We start from the raw sequence: 19388 nt of genomic DNA on the forward strand, positions 1-19388 counted from the left end.
TGCTTTCACACAAATCTACTGAAAAGCCAGAGCTCAATAACTGGACTCAGTTTAAATGATATAGATCCCTTTATCTGCAGCTTAAAGAAACAAAGTCACTTGGGGGAATTAGTCAATCTGCCCATGTAGACAAAGTCTCTTTTCCAAAGTGTTGCATATTGATGGTGTTCTCCTCCCCTCCACCCCACCCCCCCCAGACAAGCTGGAACTCTCGGAGGCATTTAACTCCACAAATCAGCAGTCAAGTCCCAGCCCTACCCCAGGAGCCACCAGTCCGTCACAGGTCCATCTCCATAATCCCAGAGGAGCACAGAGCACGACAGCAGACAGGAACCCAAATTAAGGATTCAGAGGAAGGAACACCTTGTCCAGACCCCTCCCAGGGCTCTCAGGCTGCCTTCAGCCCTAGTACCAAGGTGTGACACACCCCATGATGAGTCAACACCGGATCACCTTTTGGACAGAGGGGTGTAACTGCCATGGGGTGTGGGACAGATTATGAGATGTAGTGAAGAGCATTTTGGAATAGCACAGGATTTATGGATGTCTAAAGGAGGAAATTAGGTGATTTTGTGGAGGAACAAGTGTGGAAAATAGAGAGATACAGAGACAAAAAGGGCCAGTCCCATGTAAATAGTTGGCTGGTCAGAATGCTTGTCTGGCCCTGTCCTCCACCTGACCAACATAGCCTGTCCTCTTCTGTTTTATATTGTCAACCCTCTCCCCTTGGCCCATTACGCTGTAGCTGCAGAGGTTCTTGAGAGACATTTCAATGTATAATGGTCAACTTGCAGTCAAAGTAATGTGGTCATCTAGTGATAACAGCAAGAAAAATGTGTAGTGAGAGATAATGCATCTTGCTGTGTATTTTTGGAAAAATGGACATGCTTTTAGGAAGCTTTTATTGATGTCTGAAACAAGCATAGTGTGTTGCAGCGGCTAAGTCCACTTTACACCCCCTATGTTACTTCGAAGTAGTGTCTCCATAAACCACTGTGCTAGAAAGTTCTCCCTTCACCGAGATTCCACTGGCTACCGACTCTCTCCCCCCTCTCCTCCCTTCTCCCATTGGTCCCTGTTATATCACTCACCCTCGCCTCTGCCCCCTGGCCCTCAGACCATTGGCTTCTGATGCTCTGCCCACCCCTGGGACCCTTCGGGATAAAACTGGCATGGGCTTGGTTCTTGGTTTTTTGTCTCTGTTTCCCTTCAATTGTGTTTGCACCATTAAACACCTCGGAATCGCATGCAGAGAACCCCTCACGCCTCCCTGTCTCCGGTTCATGCACAGACTGTGTGTGAGGGGCTGTTCGCGACCGCCTGCGAAGGTGAGATCGTGGGCACGTGTAGGTGCTGGCAGAGCGCTGCCTGAGCGTCTCCACGAGGGACCCTGTGGAATAAACGCGGCATCGAGCCACCGAAGCGCTCATTCCTTAGCACAGCATAACTCAGATAAACTCAGAGCCATTGTTACCAGCCTGCTTAGACTGCAGTATGTTCCATCTGATGCAGAAACATAAGAAAAGTCCTTGTTACTCCCAGACCTTGTCTATTTTTCTGTATTTGTATATGTTTGTCTAACAGAAGATACTATCTGTCCTTCCATTTTTGCCTCATTTGTCATATTTTAAATAGTCCTATAGTTTCCTTCACTTTTTGAATGTTATGCATTTCCCATAAAATGATGTATTTTTAACTTGTCATGTCAAGCAATTTGGTTTTTCTTCTTTTTTTTTTTCTACTTTTATTTTTTTTTCATGTAATAGTGGCAATAGTTTTATTATAACTTTTCCTTAAATACTTCTAAAGATTGCTGTTGTTCTTTGTATTGACTTCCAAGCCTTAACAGATGGCAATTGGAGCTCTGATACGTGCAAGATCTGTATCTGTGAGCTTCTTTATGGCTCTGTCCATATCTTTATTTATCTTTTGTCTTTTGTAAATAATCTCTATTGGTAGGAGCAGCCAAGATGGCATGAAATTCCAATTCTATTTGGCACATTAGTTATATTCATTTTATTAAATAATCACTGTGACATCTTGCTTGTTTTGTGTTGATGAAGACCAACTATTATTTGATAAACATTTTGATAAACAGCTTTTCTTCAGTGTTTCAGACACAAAGTAGCAAGCATTAGGTTATAATCTGAATAGTAGAGACAATATTATTTCATACCTTAAACAAAAGATGACTCATTTAAAATGTGTCCTTCTATGCCTTAATTTTTATGGACCACTTCTTTCTATTAAATTTATTATCTGGGACACACATTTTGTCATAGCAAACAATTAACTTTGCCTTCTGCTTCTAAAATAATTTAAATTGTTCTACCATTTTAATTAGGCAATCTATCATTATCTTCAAATATCTCCCCAGAAGTATGGCTTTGATGCTGCTAGGGATATCCATAAGGGTACATCCAGCCTCCACTGCATTGTGGCTCTCTTTCTCCCCTCTTTGTTTTAGAAAATGTGATGAAGGGGCCTTTTGCAGCTCATTTTAAGACTTCTGTCTGTGCTCAGTTTAATTCTATTCTTTCTAAACTCTTAAGACACAGTTCAATAAAATAATTTTTCATATTGCAATAATAGTTTCTTATGTTGCGGGCTTATTGCCTTAGATTTATACTCTGTCCTACAAAGCTGTGTGTTCTTTCCCGTTTTGCTTGCTTATGGTGATGATCCAGACAGTATTCCCTTTCCACTAATTAAAATTAATTCTTTCTGCGCTTTCAAAGACTCCAGTTTTGTAGTTTAATCAAACTACTGAATTTCTGTAGTTTCTCTCAATTTAGGCCCTCAATTTTTATGTAGTCTCTTAATTTAGAGACAGTTAAATACAAAGTGTTGCAGAAGAGCCTCATTGAACAAGTATGGAAAAAGCATTAGATGATACTCAGTGTTGACAGATGAAAATTGGGTTAGATTACAGGAACAGTCCTAGCCTTAAATACAGAATGGTGGGCTCTGACCTCACCATCAGCATTCAAAGGAAGGGGTGTTAGATGTTTTAATAAGCACTTTCATGAATACATCAGTGTACTCAGACAACAGAATGGAAGAACTGGTTAAGTAAAGGGCAGAGAGTAAAACAGAAAAATGTCAAAGACCACTGTATAAAGCAGTGGCATTAACACACCTTGAGTATATCACCTTGAATCAGCTCTCAAGCCTCATTTTAAAGAGGATGCAGTGGAATTGAGAAGGAACAAAGAAATGCAGCCTGGATGACTAGAAATACAGCAAATGAAGTCCCAGTATATTGCCACTGCAAGCTAGGAAAGGTTGCCAAGAAAGTATCATACATATTTCACATACTCACCTCTTCTATTTGCTATCAAGTATCATTGTTACATGAAAAAAGATAAAACATAAATGTTCATCTACTGAAAATTTTGGAAATAAAAAGTTTACATAAGACTTAAATATTTATATGATATGACAAAACCAACCTGATCATTGTTTAATATTTATTTGTAAAGGCACTTCATGTGCACCACTGAATAAGCTCAGAACCAGTGACTATTTTCTATGTGTAGGTTTTTCCATCATTATTTCTTGCTACATTCATTGTTAGGGGAAAAGAATACTTTGGATGTTCACACACAGGAATTTCTGACCTAGAACTATCATTATAATCAATGCTTAAGGAGTAAAAGTCCTTCCTTTGATAATCTTAGTCAAAGTGACCTATTTACTTTGCTTTATTTTCTTTTCATCCCATCTCCTGTTTCATTGCAAAGCATTTAGTAAATGTTAATTTGTCCTTATTTTTGACCTGAAAAATTAATCAAATTACGGTACATGGTGGTATTTTTATAATCCAGAAAGTATTCTTTATACACTGCATTTTTATGCAAAATGTACAAAGTAATGTGTTACAGCGAGGATTACTGTAACACGCATATATCAAACCAGGAGTCCCGTGGAAAGCGATGTATATATGGACAGATTCGTGGTAGATGTTTCAGAGATGTTTATTTCTCCAGCCGCATGGCCGGGGCTCTGCTCAGGAACTCCGCAGTCACGGGACCCCAGGGTCCTTGGCCACCCCGGGGAACACAAACCAACCAATGGGGAATGAGACTCACCAGGGGCAGGGAAATCCCGTGTCTCCCTCCCAGGGCCCCTCTCCCAGGGCTCCATGGCAGGGGAGGAGACCCCAACAGTAATGCTTCCCTAAGCAGAGGAAAAATCAAACTACAGGAGAAATCAATTTCTTCAAAGGAGCTCTCACTTGAATCTCTTAGCTTTTCTCCAGGTGATTTACTAAAACATCAGATGCTACCTGCTGGTGTTTCCCAGCTTCTCTGAGTAAAGTCTCAGCTTCTTTGATCCCTCTGTCTCCCTTTCCCTGGCTGGAACTTTTATGAAACAACATATGGGAACAGTGATCAGCTCAGCCATTCTTTGTCTGTGATTGGATTTTGGGCTGGTTTTAGGGGGGGAGGTGGTGACTTTCAGTGTTTTACCTTCAAAACATTTGACATGTTTCTTACCACAGCTTCTACAAATGATAGAAACTACGACCAATGCATGAAGGAAATGGTTCTTACCATCACTGCAGAGGATGCCAGACCTTCCATATGGACACAAGCAAACAACATCTTGCCTGGACTTTGGAAAACATGTAGCACCGTTTCCACATGGATTTTCATCACAAGTTGCAAACTGGCAGAGTTTTCCAGTGTAGAGTTTAGGGCATTCACAATACCAGTTTTCTTCATCACTTGCAAATTTAAATTAAAACAACAACAAAAAAAATATAAGTACCAAAATGCACTCAAAACAAGCAGAATAGGTTTTACACTTACAGAAAATCTGTCGCATCTGACTTATGGTTGTGATAGATCTCTTTATTTTTACTAGTGCTCCTGGCATTAGACATGCCTGATTGCCTTATTGGTGACTTGAGTTGACAGTTTCTTTTGGGTTTAATTTGATATTTTAATTTATCTTTCTTTTTATGGTGAGATATGTGACTTTTCTAATGTCTCACTAGTTGTTTGTGCTGCTGCTTTCATAGCATGGTCAAAATAACTGCTATAGGAAAACAGATCTTCTATTATGTCTGAAAAAATGAAAGTATGTGAGAACGAAAAATGAAGGCTACTAGTTTATTTTGCAAATTGAAACATCATTTGTGTATTCAGGTACTACATATAGCTTGAATGTATACAGTAGGATGTAAAAAATCCTGAAATATGAACACTTGAAGTAGTGATTATATTGAAATTGAAACAGAATAAACAGGTAATATCTCTGCTATCATATAACTTATGTTCTCAGTCACAGAAAGAATATTAGAATAGGCAAGGGTAAAAATAAGTTATAATCAGTCTTGAGGGGTGAAAAAACCAACATTTAGAAATGTGCATATTCTGGTTGTACCTTTTTTTTTTTAATAGTATTCAAAGATAGCGCAATGACAGATAAGGTAGGAAAACCAAAAACAGATAGGAAAACAAGAGTCCAAGATGTTTCCATCTATTCCTTACTATAAATATAATTTCACAAAAGGTCTTATTTGATTTTCTCCCTATGTTATGGCCGAAATTAGATGACAGCTAGATAGGTCAGTTCATGTGATTGCTCAGTATTCATGTACATCCTCAGTATTGAACAGAAACATGTCTGCTTTATACTTTATAAGGTCACATGTGCCCATGGGTATGAATGCAGAAGACATGGCGTATGTTGTATCAAATCACAGTCATTTTGGTTTTCCAATAATGGTATAAACACTAGGATGAGCACTGAGAAAATGTCAAATACATGTGATTTCTAAAAATCCATTATCTGCTTATAATATCTACGCAATCAGGTTAAAGAAGACAATCTGGAGCTGAAAGAACTTCTGTATTTTTAGCAGAGGGAAATTAGTAAGTCTTGTGACAGTCCTTGTGGAGTTGATTAGTGTGTTCCTAAACTGACCGCCCGCTGAGCTGGGGAGTGAGGATCTCAGCTTGAGAGTCTACCAGAATGAGTCTCATGGATAATGCCTCCAGACACCTTGGCAAATGAAAATTGCTATCAGCTGCAATAATAAATTTCTGTGTGTAGCCTATTCTATTTATAGATCTGCTGCAGACAGCAGGAGAGGAATGTAAATGAAACACTGCATTGCTTTCATTTGTGCAGCATTGAGAATCATGCTTTCAGTGGTTTTAATATCAACATTACACAGTTCAGCTAATTAAAAAAAAGCATTAATAAACTGAATTCTCCCTGGAAACCTACAATCATTGGTGATGATTTTTAATTATCAAATGTATTTCAGTTTGTTTATAGAAGAAAAGATAGATCACTGCTGCTGAGTGCCATAAGACACAGACTTTAGTCTTCACCTTTAAAGAAATAATTTTCATACATTCTTTTAATGACCTGTGTATGCCAACATTGGCTGTTTCTTTTTATAGTCTTGCTTTTGCTGTTGTGGAGAAGATTAAAAATAACAGGTTTCACAACAAATTGTGAGGAGTTTATGGTTAACAAAATGAGCAATGTTATGACATTTCACTATTGGTGCGGTAACATTCTAATAACAAAGAAGCGTGATTCCTGATGAGGCAGAGAAAACGGTTTTTAAAAAGTTCTACAAAATAATATGAAGCTTGAAAATATAACAGCAAACCACAGAGAAAACAAATTATCACAGACATTTCACAAGGACTAGTATATAAAGTCACAAATTTCTTTCAAAGCACACTGTCACTGTACTAGGTTAAGAAAAAGACAGGGTCTCCCATATTCTACTGAATTAATCTCAGATGGAAGGAACACATAATGCTAGAATGACCAGGAACTTCTCCCAGGTAGATTTCACAATTTCATGATAACCTGCTACTCTTTATAAATGCAAGAAGCAAATGAAAGGGGGTGGAAAATCAGAACAGTAATATCTTTTGCCTGTGCTGTACACCTGTGAATGACTCCAAGCAAAAGTTACTGGATAATTACACACAAGAGCAGAAGAAAGTGAAAAACAAGGAAAGTACCAGAATTTTGAAGCTGCAAAGCAAGAAACAAATTTGGAGTGTTTTGCTGAAATGTGTTATATGACTATATTAGTGTTTGAGTTCAGATCCAGAGAATGCTTTTGAAGAAAACCTCTTGGCTGTCCCCAGTTGGTATGCCTTGTTCCACATTGTGTCTCTAGAGTACATGAACTGAATTTCTTTCTGATGAACCTACACCAGAAGATTGTCTCACACTTCAGGTGCTTCAGCTGTATGGATTTGGCATTCAGACCCAGACCAGGTCTAGTGTGAGTCAAAGCTTCTTGCAACGTGAATAATGGGGATATTGGGTCCTCAGCACTATTTGATTTGACCTGCAAATCTATGCCTATTGAACTACATTACTTACTAATATGGATGCAGATTTATTAGCCATCAAAAGAAAATCATGCAGCCATGGTATATGTTACATATCAAAAAAACCTCCAGATTTTACACGAGAACACTGACAAAGTCCAGGAATAAATAGAGAAAAAAACCCCAAAACTGTAACTATTCAGAATCGTATGAAGGAAGAAAGACATAGTGAGAGAAAATGGGAGAAAAGACAGAAATAGTGTAGAAAAGGAATGGAAGAGACAAGAACAGTATTTCTAGAGGACCATCACCTCATGTCTCCAGGCTTATGATACAGGAAAAAAAAGTGTAGGGGAAATGAACTATTCTCTGACATTCTTATAATCATCTGAAATAGTAAGGGACATATTTTCTATTACCATTTTCCATGTTAAAATATTCCTTTGATCATTTGTCTAGATACGAGATTGGAAAGAAAATCACCAAGAAATATTTGCATGATATGACATGGTATTGGTAATTCAGTAACACAATTTCTCTCCTTGAATCACTGATACATCAGTGACTTGATCTAATGAAATCAAAGTTTTGTATAATATTGACAGCTTTGGGATGCCAACATGGGTTGTGGTGAATTATTTATTTTAATATTGCACAATACAGAGGAGACTGGATTGTAATACATTAGTAATATGGTCACAGCTGTATTTAACCAGCTGATAAAACCCTTTTTTTGACTTTTAAACCATTTCTGTTTTTAAAAGATTATAATCACTCTTTACAATGTGTCACAGACATCATCTGTACTCCAGTGACACAGTGTATTGTTTGCCCAAAGCAGAGTATAATTTTCTATATTCCTGTGCTTTTTCCATTTCTAAAGTGGGAGTACAATGACAGCACTATACATGCCCTTTGTGTAGTTTTATGCAAGAGGGCTTCCCTGAAAAGAAGCACACTCAACACCCTTTAATCATGATGTTTAAGGTCCCTTCCAACACAAAGTATTCTATGATTCTATGATTCCATGGTCGTACTGTGTGTCACAATGGGTTCAATATTTAATGACATAGGTTCTTTTAGTGCCTTCATTATATTATCTGCAATGAAGCTGTGGAAGCTGGAGGGAACAGCTCCTTCAGTCAGTAAGTAGCAGATGTAATTCAGTTTATTTTCAAGTTGTTACTATTATTTTTTCCTAGCACTCTTTTGTTTTGAATTGCTGGAAAATAAAAGGACCATCATACTTTTTCAGTTTAAGCTTTAAGTTGAATTATACTTCATGCAAAGAGTCATTAAATTGCTTTCCAGAAAACACCAGCATAATGTAAAGGCAATTACAGCCTTCCTTTGAAAGCTTTGTGTAATAGACAAATCCACAGAAACTCATGGCGGCCAGAAGGATAACCTTATCTCATCAATAATCTTAAAAATAGCAAAAGACAATATATAAAGGAGGTGTTTCTTCCTTGTGCACAGCAGGTGTTTTTTAGTATATAATATATCTGCCAATCTTTCCTTGTATTATACAGCTCCCAAAAATCAATTCAGCTTTCGTGCTGCTTTAGTACTTTTCACTCAGGTTTCCTCAATTACGGTATCTTGTCTAGCTCTGAATGCTTTTGTTATCTTTACTGTTTCGAATCCTTTTTCCCCCGTATGGAATCATTATTCTGCAAGTTCTGTCAGTTCACTTCAATTTTCTTTTCCTTTCACTGTATTGGGTTTGTGTGACCAGGTTTTGGTAGTGGTGGGGTCTTACAGGGGTGGCTTCTGTGGGAAGCTGCCAGAAGCTTCCCCCATGTCTGATAGAGCCAAAGCCAGCTGGCTGCAAGATGGACCTGCCACTGGCTAAGGCCGGGTCCCTCAGCAGTAACTGGAGTGCCTCTGGGATAATGTAGTTAAGAAGGAGAAAAAAATGCCCTGGCAACAACCCATGCTGGAGCAGCATCCTGGCAGGACCCATGGCCCCATGAAGAGAGGAGCCATGCTGAAGCTGGTTTGTTGTCAGGACTTGTGTCCATGTGCTTTGGGACACACAGCAGAGCAGTTCCTGAAGTACTGCAGCCCATGGGCCTTCCCACACTGAAGTTAATGTAGGACTGTTTCCTGTGGGAGGAATCCCACACTGGAGCAGGAGACGAGTGAGGAGCCCTCCCATTGTGGAGGAAGGAGCAATAGAGACTTGTGATGAAAAGACCACAACCCACTCTCCCCATTCCCCTGTGCCACTGTGAGTGTGGAGGTAGAGAATTTGGGAGTGAAGTTAAGACCAGAAGGAAGGAAGGGATGAAGGGAAGATGATTTAAGATTTGGTTTTATCCAAATCTCTTGGTTCTTTGCCCTACTCTGATTAGATTGGTAATAAATTATTTTTCCCAAAAGCCAAGCCTGTTTTGCCCATGACAGCCTGAACCATGAGCCTTTTGTTATATCTTCTCTCCCTTGTCCAGCTGAGGAGGATAAGAGCAGCTCTGGTGGGCCCCTGGTGCCCAGCCAGGCTCAACCCACCAAAATTTTCCAAACTGCTTTTCTTTATATGAAGGCTCTCTTTAAACCAAGACCAAATCACTTGTGAATTAAGTTGGTTTAGAAAACTCATAGGGAAAATGTTTCCAGATTGGTTGCGTGCACTCATGGAGAAACTATTTGGCTTAAAATTTTATTTGGGGCAGACTTAGAGTTATACTGGTTCTGTCATGGACTAAATAGGCCCTCACTTTTAAATGACGCTTCTGAATTATTTGATTGAGATTAAAATATTGGAGTGGGAAGTGGGATTCCAGTCCCACTTCAGAAGGAGAACATCAGTGACAAAGTGGTTCCAACACCTTGCTTCCCTGCTATGAACACAGGAGAAAAAGACCGTTGTGTACAAACTGATCCAACTCTAGCAGAAAATTAATTTATAGAACCCAAATAATGCTGTATCCATCCCAGTCAGGCAACAATGAGCATCTGCTCTATCCAATCATTATGCATGAATTTTCTTGAGCAAGAATACACTCTTTAAACAATCCCTAAACTGTGGGAAGTTTACTGGACTTGTTTGAGTTAGCTGTGATTTAGGAAGGACAGAATTTGATTTATGGAAACAATGAAGGAGGAAAAACTTGCTTATTGGCAGATTATCTATTTCAGACCATCAAAAATGCCATTATTTTCAGGAATTCAGGATGTTTTTAATTTATTTTGCAATGTACTAATTGAAATGACTAACACAGTACTAACTTTTCAGGATCATGAAGCCTATTCTGGAGTTTTTTATAAGCACTCTTTAGACTCTGTTTTCCACTCACTTGGTCAATAGGCAGGTGATTCCCCATCCCATGAGGGGTACATATCCATTAAAATGTGTGATGCATAAAAAGTTCTGCCCTGTAATATGTCAATTATGACCATTCCTGTCACAAGAGGATACACAGTTATGGTATCAAGCACTTCTAGATGCATGACACTTAATGACAGATGCTTAAGGATCCCGCAGAAAAAGTACAGCAAGCAGTGGTTGGTGAAAACAATCTATCTGGGCAGCAATCCGTTCCCTGGCCCCATCTAGGAGGAGAAATAATGATCTGTCAGGCTGGATCCATTGCAAGGGCTGTAATTAGCTCTGACATTACCCCTTTCCCCAGTCTCGGTCTTTTCAGTTAAATCTACATTTTGTCCTTCCTTGTGTTGTATGTGAAAAATAGTAGATAGATGTTGACATATGCTAAAATGTATTTATAAAAATGATTTTTTAAAAGTTGAAAGGCTATGGTTTTGATAATAAAAAAATAGCACAATATGAAACATGTCCAGGGAAGCATATAAATGTTTTCAGCAGCATAAGGTTGAATGCAGATCTCCACATCTTAGTGAAATCACATGCAGCCCAAATTCTCTTTGTCCTTCAAAAATCTATCATAATTCCTTATGACAGAAAAATTCCAATTGCTTCCAGCAGTCCCTAGGGCTTTGTTTCAATATCTCTGCTCTTTGCAGCAGGACTCTTGAGTACCATATCCAAAGCAGTGACACTGAATATTGGTCTGCACCGTATTGCTTGTTGCACTGCTTTCATTAAACTTGCATTGTATACTATTACTAATTCCATTAGAAATTTAAAACAATCTTTAAGCACAAAAACATTCATTACTGCAATTTTAGATTAATTTATAGGTTGCAGAACTACGACTCAGTATTTTCCAAGATTTCACCCTCATTACAGAGCAACTTCAGTTTGCTACAGTAATCATGAGGAGACAGATAACAAAAAAATTGCAGAACAAAATCTTTAATAGTCTGTGAAATAGCAGCATTTACTTTAAATACACAACATAATAACTTTGAACTATAATGGCTATATTCTAAATCCAGACCTGCCTACCTTGGAAAGAGAAAAAAAAAAATAGTGCAAATCTAGGTGGTCCTTTCTCTCTTTATCGGTTTCTTACTAGTATTTTTTTTCTGTTTCTAATAGAGGTTTTTTATTTATGTATTTATGATTTTGAACTTCCATAGATGCAAACTATTCCATTCAGAATTCAGCTTACAGAAAGAAGCTTCTATAACCAATTCTTCATTGTGTCATCACTACTACAAATTTGCAACTCTAATAATCAGTGGCTCAGTCCCTCTTTCATATCTACTTAGGACCTGTTACCTTTTCTCTTTTAAAAACATTCTGAATCACAAGGGTTTGATCATCAGTACTTCCTTTTAACCCTAGTCTATACACATGGCTGGAAGACATGAACCTCTTAAGAGTTCACATAAAAGGGTAAGCAAAGCTTTGAACTTGCAGGGCATCATCACCTTCCCATGGTGATTTTCCCTGTTCATACAATTAATTTCTGGTACCTCTTGTTAATTCAAACGTAAAGCCTTCTTTTCAATCCTAGGAACCACCTCATGTCCTTTTAGTTTCAACTCTGTTTCTAGCTCAACAAGGTGGAGATAATTTTACCATATGCACATAACCCAGTGTAATATTTACAGATAAGAATCTGTGTTTATAAATCTATTAAATGTATTCTAAGCTATGAATGAAAACAGCAACTACTGAAGGCTCTATAAAAAGCTGACAACATCGTAAGTGACGAGGTAAACAACAGCTGCTTTGGACTGACAAAACCTTTACCATTCACTTTGGATACTCTCTTTTCTAGCTATCCTACAAATACCACAAGAGAGAAATTCTGAAGGAATGAACTTCATGGAGGAAAACCTGAATAGAACCTTTCTTTGAGGGTTCATCTTTCCACATGAAATCTTCAACCTATTTTTCTCGGTGATTGCCAAAAAACCTTTGTATGTTGCTTGTTTATTTCTTAATGAAAACACAAAACTGGGTGCACAGGCATGTGCTCTGCTTTTCCTCTGAACAGCTAACAGAGCCACGAGGTGGGTCAAGAGCCACAACTGAGACAGAGCAAGTCCCCATGGATAATGGTTTTCCATGGAAGGGAATGACTATGAGTCATACTTTCACAACAGTATTTTAGCATTAATGAGAAAGTAGTATCTCTCCACTTTGGCTGTAAATCTTGTACGTAGTTTCTAATATTTAAATTCTATTAGTTGCCTAATCATGGGCCTTGGGAGCTTTTGGGGTTTTTTTTTTCTGATTCTTTAAGCTAAGAAAGGAGAAGATAATATTCCTCCACACAAATCATGCCTCAAATCAGTAAACTTTTGTGGACTAACATCTGTGGCACAGTGGCCAGTGAAGTGTATCCCCTTGTTTCCCCTGAATATGCATCACTGTAAATATTATTCTTTAATAACATATACTAACGTATATTAAAAAATGTACTTTTACCATAGTAATTAACGTATTAAAAATGCACCATTGATATAATCAGTAAAAAGAGCACTGCAGAACCCTGCCTGAACTTTAACACATTTTTTGAAGGAGTATTTAAGCTATAACTAAAAGTCATTTGTCTACAGAAAATATTTTTTCAACCTCATTTTTTCAACCTCAAATGAAATTAATGACTATACAGCATACCAGACTGTAGCCTCCAAAACATCAAATCCTAGCAGTGTTGTAGGCTGAGTTAATTTCTATTAACACCTGTATCTAAACCTATTAAGAAGCTTGAGGAGATGCATGAATGACACAAGCAATTGTATTTGCCATATATTCTACAAATTCATTGCTTACAGAAGATGGTAGATTAGCCAAAATTCCTTGGATGGCACAAACTAGAAAATGTAAGTTTCCTTACCAATGACCAAGGTGATTTCTTTGCCTCAGAAGGTAATTCACACCTCTGTACCTTTTCAATCTCTGTAGTCTCTTTGACTGTCCAGAGCTTTAACTCTAATACAGATAAGTCCTAGACATTTAAATAAGACTCTGGGACTTTGCCAAATAGCTTTGTACAGCCGTGAGACTAACACATCATCAGTCACATGATGTGACTGAATTGGTAGGTCACATTTGAAGAAACTGGTTTTCAGGAATCACCTCACAAATACTGGTACATAAAGTCTAGAGTTAAATCTTATCTCAGCCCAACAGTGGTGTTTCATCATTGGAGAAACATCTAATTACACTGTAAGCATGGAATGTGTGATGCTGAAATCCAGAGAAGGAGAAAAAAAATCCAAGCACCCCAGACCTTTGTGTTTCTGTAAAAAAAACTAGTAAAAATTGGCCTCCATCAGGCACTGCTAGCTGTGCTAAGTGTAGTATAAAGACTTCCCACAAAAAAAAAAAAAAAAGCATTTTCCTTTACTTCCAAAACAAAACATCTCTTAAAGCTTCTGGGTGTCTATCCCTTTTCTGTCTCTTTCTTATCTCTTTGAGATTCACCATGTAGTTCAGGTAGTTTCTTCTACTCTCAGGAATAAAAGAGGAAAAGAAAGCCTCAACACTGTTTTCTTGTTCATCCTTTCTCTGGAGTAACACCAGCTCTCAGGAGCAAGAAATTCCTGCAGCCTAGGATTTTTGTTTATACTTTAACTGAAGTGTAGGAGGTTAAGGAAAACTTCATAGATTCCATTTGTCCATGGCTCTAACCAAATTTCTAAAATTAATTCAGATTAATCTATTTCTTTAAATAACATCAAAGGTAGGTCATAAAAACTGAAAACAAAAAGCAGCTAGAAAAGTAAGTGTGTTGGAAGGACCAAACCTTGGCCTCTCTGTCACAGTTTCGTCCTCCTAAAATGAAAGGTAATGTATAGGAGAGTGCACAAAGCTTTTACAAATAGTAATTGCTTAAGGTTGCACAACTAATTGAACCATGAGAGGGGCAAAAGAAGTGCTGACTACTAGAACTGCTGAAAATATTGTCTGAAGTGAAAAGTTAGCAATCGCTGTGTGCTTTCAAATATTTTACAACATGCCCTTTATCAATAGCTTGAGTTGTTCTGTCTTGTAGGTCGACCTTTTACTTTGATTGCTGCCTCAGCTCTGAATTTCACATGTTCCTGGATGATGGCTATGACTTATGAAGGATGTAAGATGCCCTAAAAACTGTAAAATCAAATACTATAAAACTGATTGTTGGCATTTTTCACATGTGCAAGAGCTGTAACTGTTGTGGTTGTCCCATTGCTGAGAATTAGCACAGTCGAGGACACGCCTGGATAAGCTGATCCAAAGTGCAACAGAAGAACTCTGATTCACAGCTGATATAATCACAGTTTATAATTGGTACAAAAGGCCATTTGTGTACCATTTTCTCAAGGAGACCTACCTTTCCATGCTATGAGATTAGTGTCTAGCTTGTACTCAAGAGGACAGATGAGTCAGGTCATCTGACTTATTTGCAGCAAAAGCTAAATTATTACCTTGAAAAAGTAAATTATAGGAGAATATAAAATGGAAGGAAACAGTTACATCATGAGAGTACTGTTACTTGCTTCCAGATTCCCTTCAGAGAAACAACTCAGTTTCTCTTGATATCATGATGCTCACCCATTTCTTTACATTTATGTAGAAGAATAACAGGAAGTTACTCTGTCAGTCTGGCTCTATTGGCTAACTAACCTTGCAAATTTTGGGGAATGGAAATAAGCTGTTCTTTTAAATAAGACACTTGAACTTACAAATCAATAACTGAAATAGCCTAAATTAAGATTAGAAAAACATATGTAACAATCTGCATTTAATCATAGAGGATTTTAAAGTAGTTTTCTGGATAAAGCAGATGACAGATTTCATGTTATTTTCTGGATATAAAGTGTCTATAACTAAGGCTTAGCAAGGCAGTGCCTATGACAATATAAACTTTTGAAAGTAAATTAGTTTCTTCGCACTTTCTGAACATTTTTTATTTTCCAGTGTGCATCAGTATGATGTCTGTCCATGTAAAATGAAAGTACTGGAGCAATTGGTAGTAACAATCTGATATTACACTGTCTCCTTCTAATGTCTGAATATTTTACAGGTAGAGATGTTCACTGCTGGGTGGAATAAGTGGTGCTTCAGCCTCTAATTCATGTTGTACTCTTCTGACAAAAACACTTCTGATTCAGCAGCAAGAATGGTGATTTGAAAGGTGTATCCATATTTTTGCCATAAAGTTTCAATGTGTCTGTGTCTATATAGCAGAATGAAGAAATCATGAAAGTGGAATTAGATATATTTGACTTTAATATAATTAGCACTGCTACCACCTGCAGTGAGCACATGATGGGATGTTTCATTCTGACTGTTAATTCTTCAAGGAAAATGGTGCTTTTTTTCAGTTTACTAGCATGTATTGATATTACTACTCATTTTATCTTCATGAAAACTGTCTTAGTTGTGCCTTTTCTTCAACCATTATCTCTGTATTTTGCTTTATAGGCATGTCCGCTATGTATCCATAGAAACAAGCACAGAATGAACTGTGATGCCTTGTGGCCACGTTTGTTTTGAAGTTACCACATAAAGGAAGTGAGAGTGCCTTATTTAAATAAAAAAAAAGAAAAAAAAAGAAAAAAAAAAGAAAAAAAAAGAAGACAGAGCTCTAATGCAGCCAGAGGAAAGAGTACATTTTACCTTTTCTGCTTACTTCCTTTAGTCAATTTCTAATGAATAAAAGTTACAAAGCCATATTGGCTGCAATATTAATGAAGGAATTTCTTCCTTCCACTCCTTCCTCTTCATTGATATCAATGCTCCTATAAGTGAAATGCACATTAGAGCTAGTAAGGGCAACTAACACCTTAGTTAGTCTGTGAAAGAAACAATCTGCTTGTGGTTACAGAGGGATTTAACAATTAGAGTAGGTGCTTGGAATTTTCCCAGGCTTTCAGGTTCACTTGACCTAATTATGACAGCACTACTGAAAACAGGTGCTCTTGAAAAGTCACAGCTTTTCACACACTGTAACACAAATGGCCGTAATTAAAATCAGAAATTTAATTAAAATTCTCAGATAAAAGCAGGTGAACTGGAATTCCATTCTCTACTTCTGGACTGCTTATGCATGAATGTTGGAGATTTATTGACAAAAAGTAACCTTGGAGCACCAACTAAACCTTAGTTCTCCTAATTTCTGCTATATGCCTCTTCAAAGGTAGGGGCAGATTATACCAATTATTCTGATTATACTGATTATTCCTGGATCAGAACAACAGACTTTTTCACTCTTCCACAGCTGGCTTCAAAGTTCCCAATTTTTAAAGAGAAGGTGAAAAATGCTCCCAGAAATCTTCCAAGACACTTGGGTACTTAAAGGCTAACCTATAACAGGGCCTGCAGTCCAAAAGTTGATTCAGACCTGCACCATAACGTTCCCTAGGATGGTGAGAACTTGATAGAATCTCGCGTTATGTAGCATTTTTATTTTACAAGTGTAAAATTTAAAAATACAAATGTCATCTGTGCTAGCCAAATGAATTACACAACTCAAAAGTGAAAATATTTTCTTTGTTAACTGATTCAATTTTCTGATGTGCTTTCTACAGCCTTTTTAAGAGATTCAAAACTGGAAGGTAGTTCCCTGGAGTCAAGGTCCTACTACATCTGAATAACTTTCACATCAAAGAATATGCTTCCCTTGAAACTCCCACCTGTAACTGAGTTTCCAACATAATAATCTTTAACGTGTTGAAAGGTCAGACCACGGTGTGAATGTTCAGCTTGTCTGAACCAGATGACTGGTTTCATGAGAATCATAATCTTTAGCACAGTGGCAGATGCTTTAATGCAGACAACGATCTCTGTGAAACCACTTAGGAACTACAGAAGCTGGTAAAACAGCTGAATTCTTTGATGCATGTGCTTCTTCTCTTAAAAAAAAAAAAAAAAGACAAAAAAGTTCTTGCTTTACTCAAGGTCATGTAATCCTGAAAAGTTAACACTAAAAACCTACTGTTGTGTGACAAATCAGGATGTGATAGAAATCAAATGACTCCAAAATCAAAATAAGAAATATTATATTTGCATGCAGAGTTGATAATTACATTTTTTGTGTGTTGGAGATTGAAGAAAAGGGTGCTAGAAGGTGGGAAATCCTACTGATGCACAGCTACCATTGAATGGTATACTCTGCCATATATAGCTTCTATACTAAATTGATGGGCATTCAAGGGTAGAAAAGCAGTAAATGAAATATTGTCATCAAAAAAATATATAGTTTTTTATTTGCTTTCTTTTAAAATGTTTTAAATTTAATGTGTAAAATCCTAACTTTGTTAACATTCACCTTGAACATTTTATATGTGATCAGTGTAATCATGGAATATCATAACCACTAATATAAATAGTGTCAGTTTGACATTGTATCATATGTGAGATAAGGTCTTTAATAGATCTTTAACTAGAACTGATATAAACCATAGTTGATTATAAACACTTATTAACCATTTTTTTCTACTGGACTATTTCAAACATAAGATCAACACTGGAGTTAACTAGTATCTTCTATTATATGACGAACAAATTGCTTTAAAACCTCACTTTCCTATTGTACTTATGCTATGATTTCTTTTTAAAGGTGTTAAAGAGATGACTAACTGAACCATTTTAAAATATGTTAATATTCATAATATTTTCATTTGTCAAACTGCAGTAAAAATTATCTCACAGTGGTGTTTGTGGAAAGGGGATCTCTGGCATAGGTTTCTGCTAATGCAACTGAATATAGAGTATTTTCTTTGGGATTGAATCTGCATTGTAATTGTGGAGAAAGCAGAGTAAGAGCAGTTTGTGTTGCAGTTGTTGGCTTGAGTCCTCCAGGATTTTACAGTACACAAAATAATTTCTGGCAGAAATTCCTGTAACTCATGTGGCTACCCCTAAGTGTATTTTCTCTGTGTAATATAATTCTATGTCTTCTAAAGAAGTGTTTTTGCCAAGGTATCATTTATGTGCTTCCTGTGTTCCAGCACTTTGGTTTATGTTAGACTGGAAATTGCAGTACTGGAGGAATGGAGTGATTTATTGCTTGTGTGTTTCTATGGTAAGATTTTCCACTGCTGTAATTGTTCAGCTCCACAGGTGGTAGCTATGGCAGCATCACTTGTGCAGAGTGAAAACCATGCAGCTTCAGATGTTTTAAGGAAGGTTAAGTTTCTTATTGTTAAAAACAGTACTATACAGCAGACCACCTACATGTGGCATTAATTACACTGTTACTGTTAAAGCCTAGCTGATGCACAGTGGAATCATCTGTAATAAATGCTAAAACCAGAAAAAATAGATATGGCGTGATTTAGAAAACAAAGAATACTTGAAGCTGTATGAATAGAAGTTATAAGTGAAGGATACATAAAAAGTAGTTGGCATGGCTTTAAAAAGCATATAATATATACAATTGCAAGAAAGATACTGGTATATTTGTCCATTTTATCTAAGGGTCACCTTTATCTTCAAAGTGGTGCAGTTATGCCCCAAACAGGCAAGCTAATCTGTTTTACATAGGACTCCATAAATCTCAAATTTTAGGTAAGACAAGCCTTTATGAAGCTCCTTTAGCACTCTATTTGTTATTTATCAAATATCTTTTTGTATACATAGCTAAGCTGATGTGATTCAGTAAGATGCAAAGAGCACTAGAACTGAGAATTCATCTATGAATCACCAGCATAAATCACACAGGATCACAAAAGGTACATCAATCACTCCTTCCTCCTACGTCA

General features: G+C 37.2%; 1 protein-coding gene across 4 annotated transcripts in view; it reads right to left on the reverse strand.

Annotated features, from left to right (window-relative positions):
- Positions 1 to 19388, reverse strand: part of EYS (eyes shut homolog) — an 860563-nt gene that overhangs the window by 50551 nt on the left and 790624 nt on the right. For all 4 annotated transcript variants that reach the window (XM_048297572.1, XM_048297571.1, XM_048297573.1 and 1 more), the window contains one exon: positions 4557 to 4729. In XM_048297572.1, the coding sequence (XP_048153529.1) occupies positions 4557 to 4729 (173 nt within the window). The remainder of the gene's footprint in view (positions 1 to 4556; positions 4730 to 19388) is intronic.

The sequence above is a fragment of the Corvus hawaiiensis genome, chromosome 3 (assembly GCF_020740725.1).
Source record: "Corvus hawaiiensis isolate bCorHaw1 chromosome 3, bCorHaw1.pri.cur, whole genome shotgun sequence".
Classification (NCBI taxonomy): domain Eukaryota; kingdom Metazoa; phylum Chordata; class Aves; order Passeriformes; family Corvidae; genus Corvus; species Corvus hawaiiensis.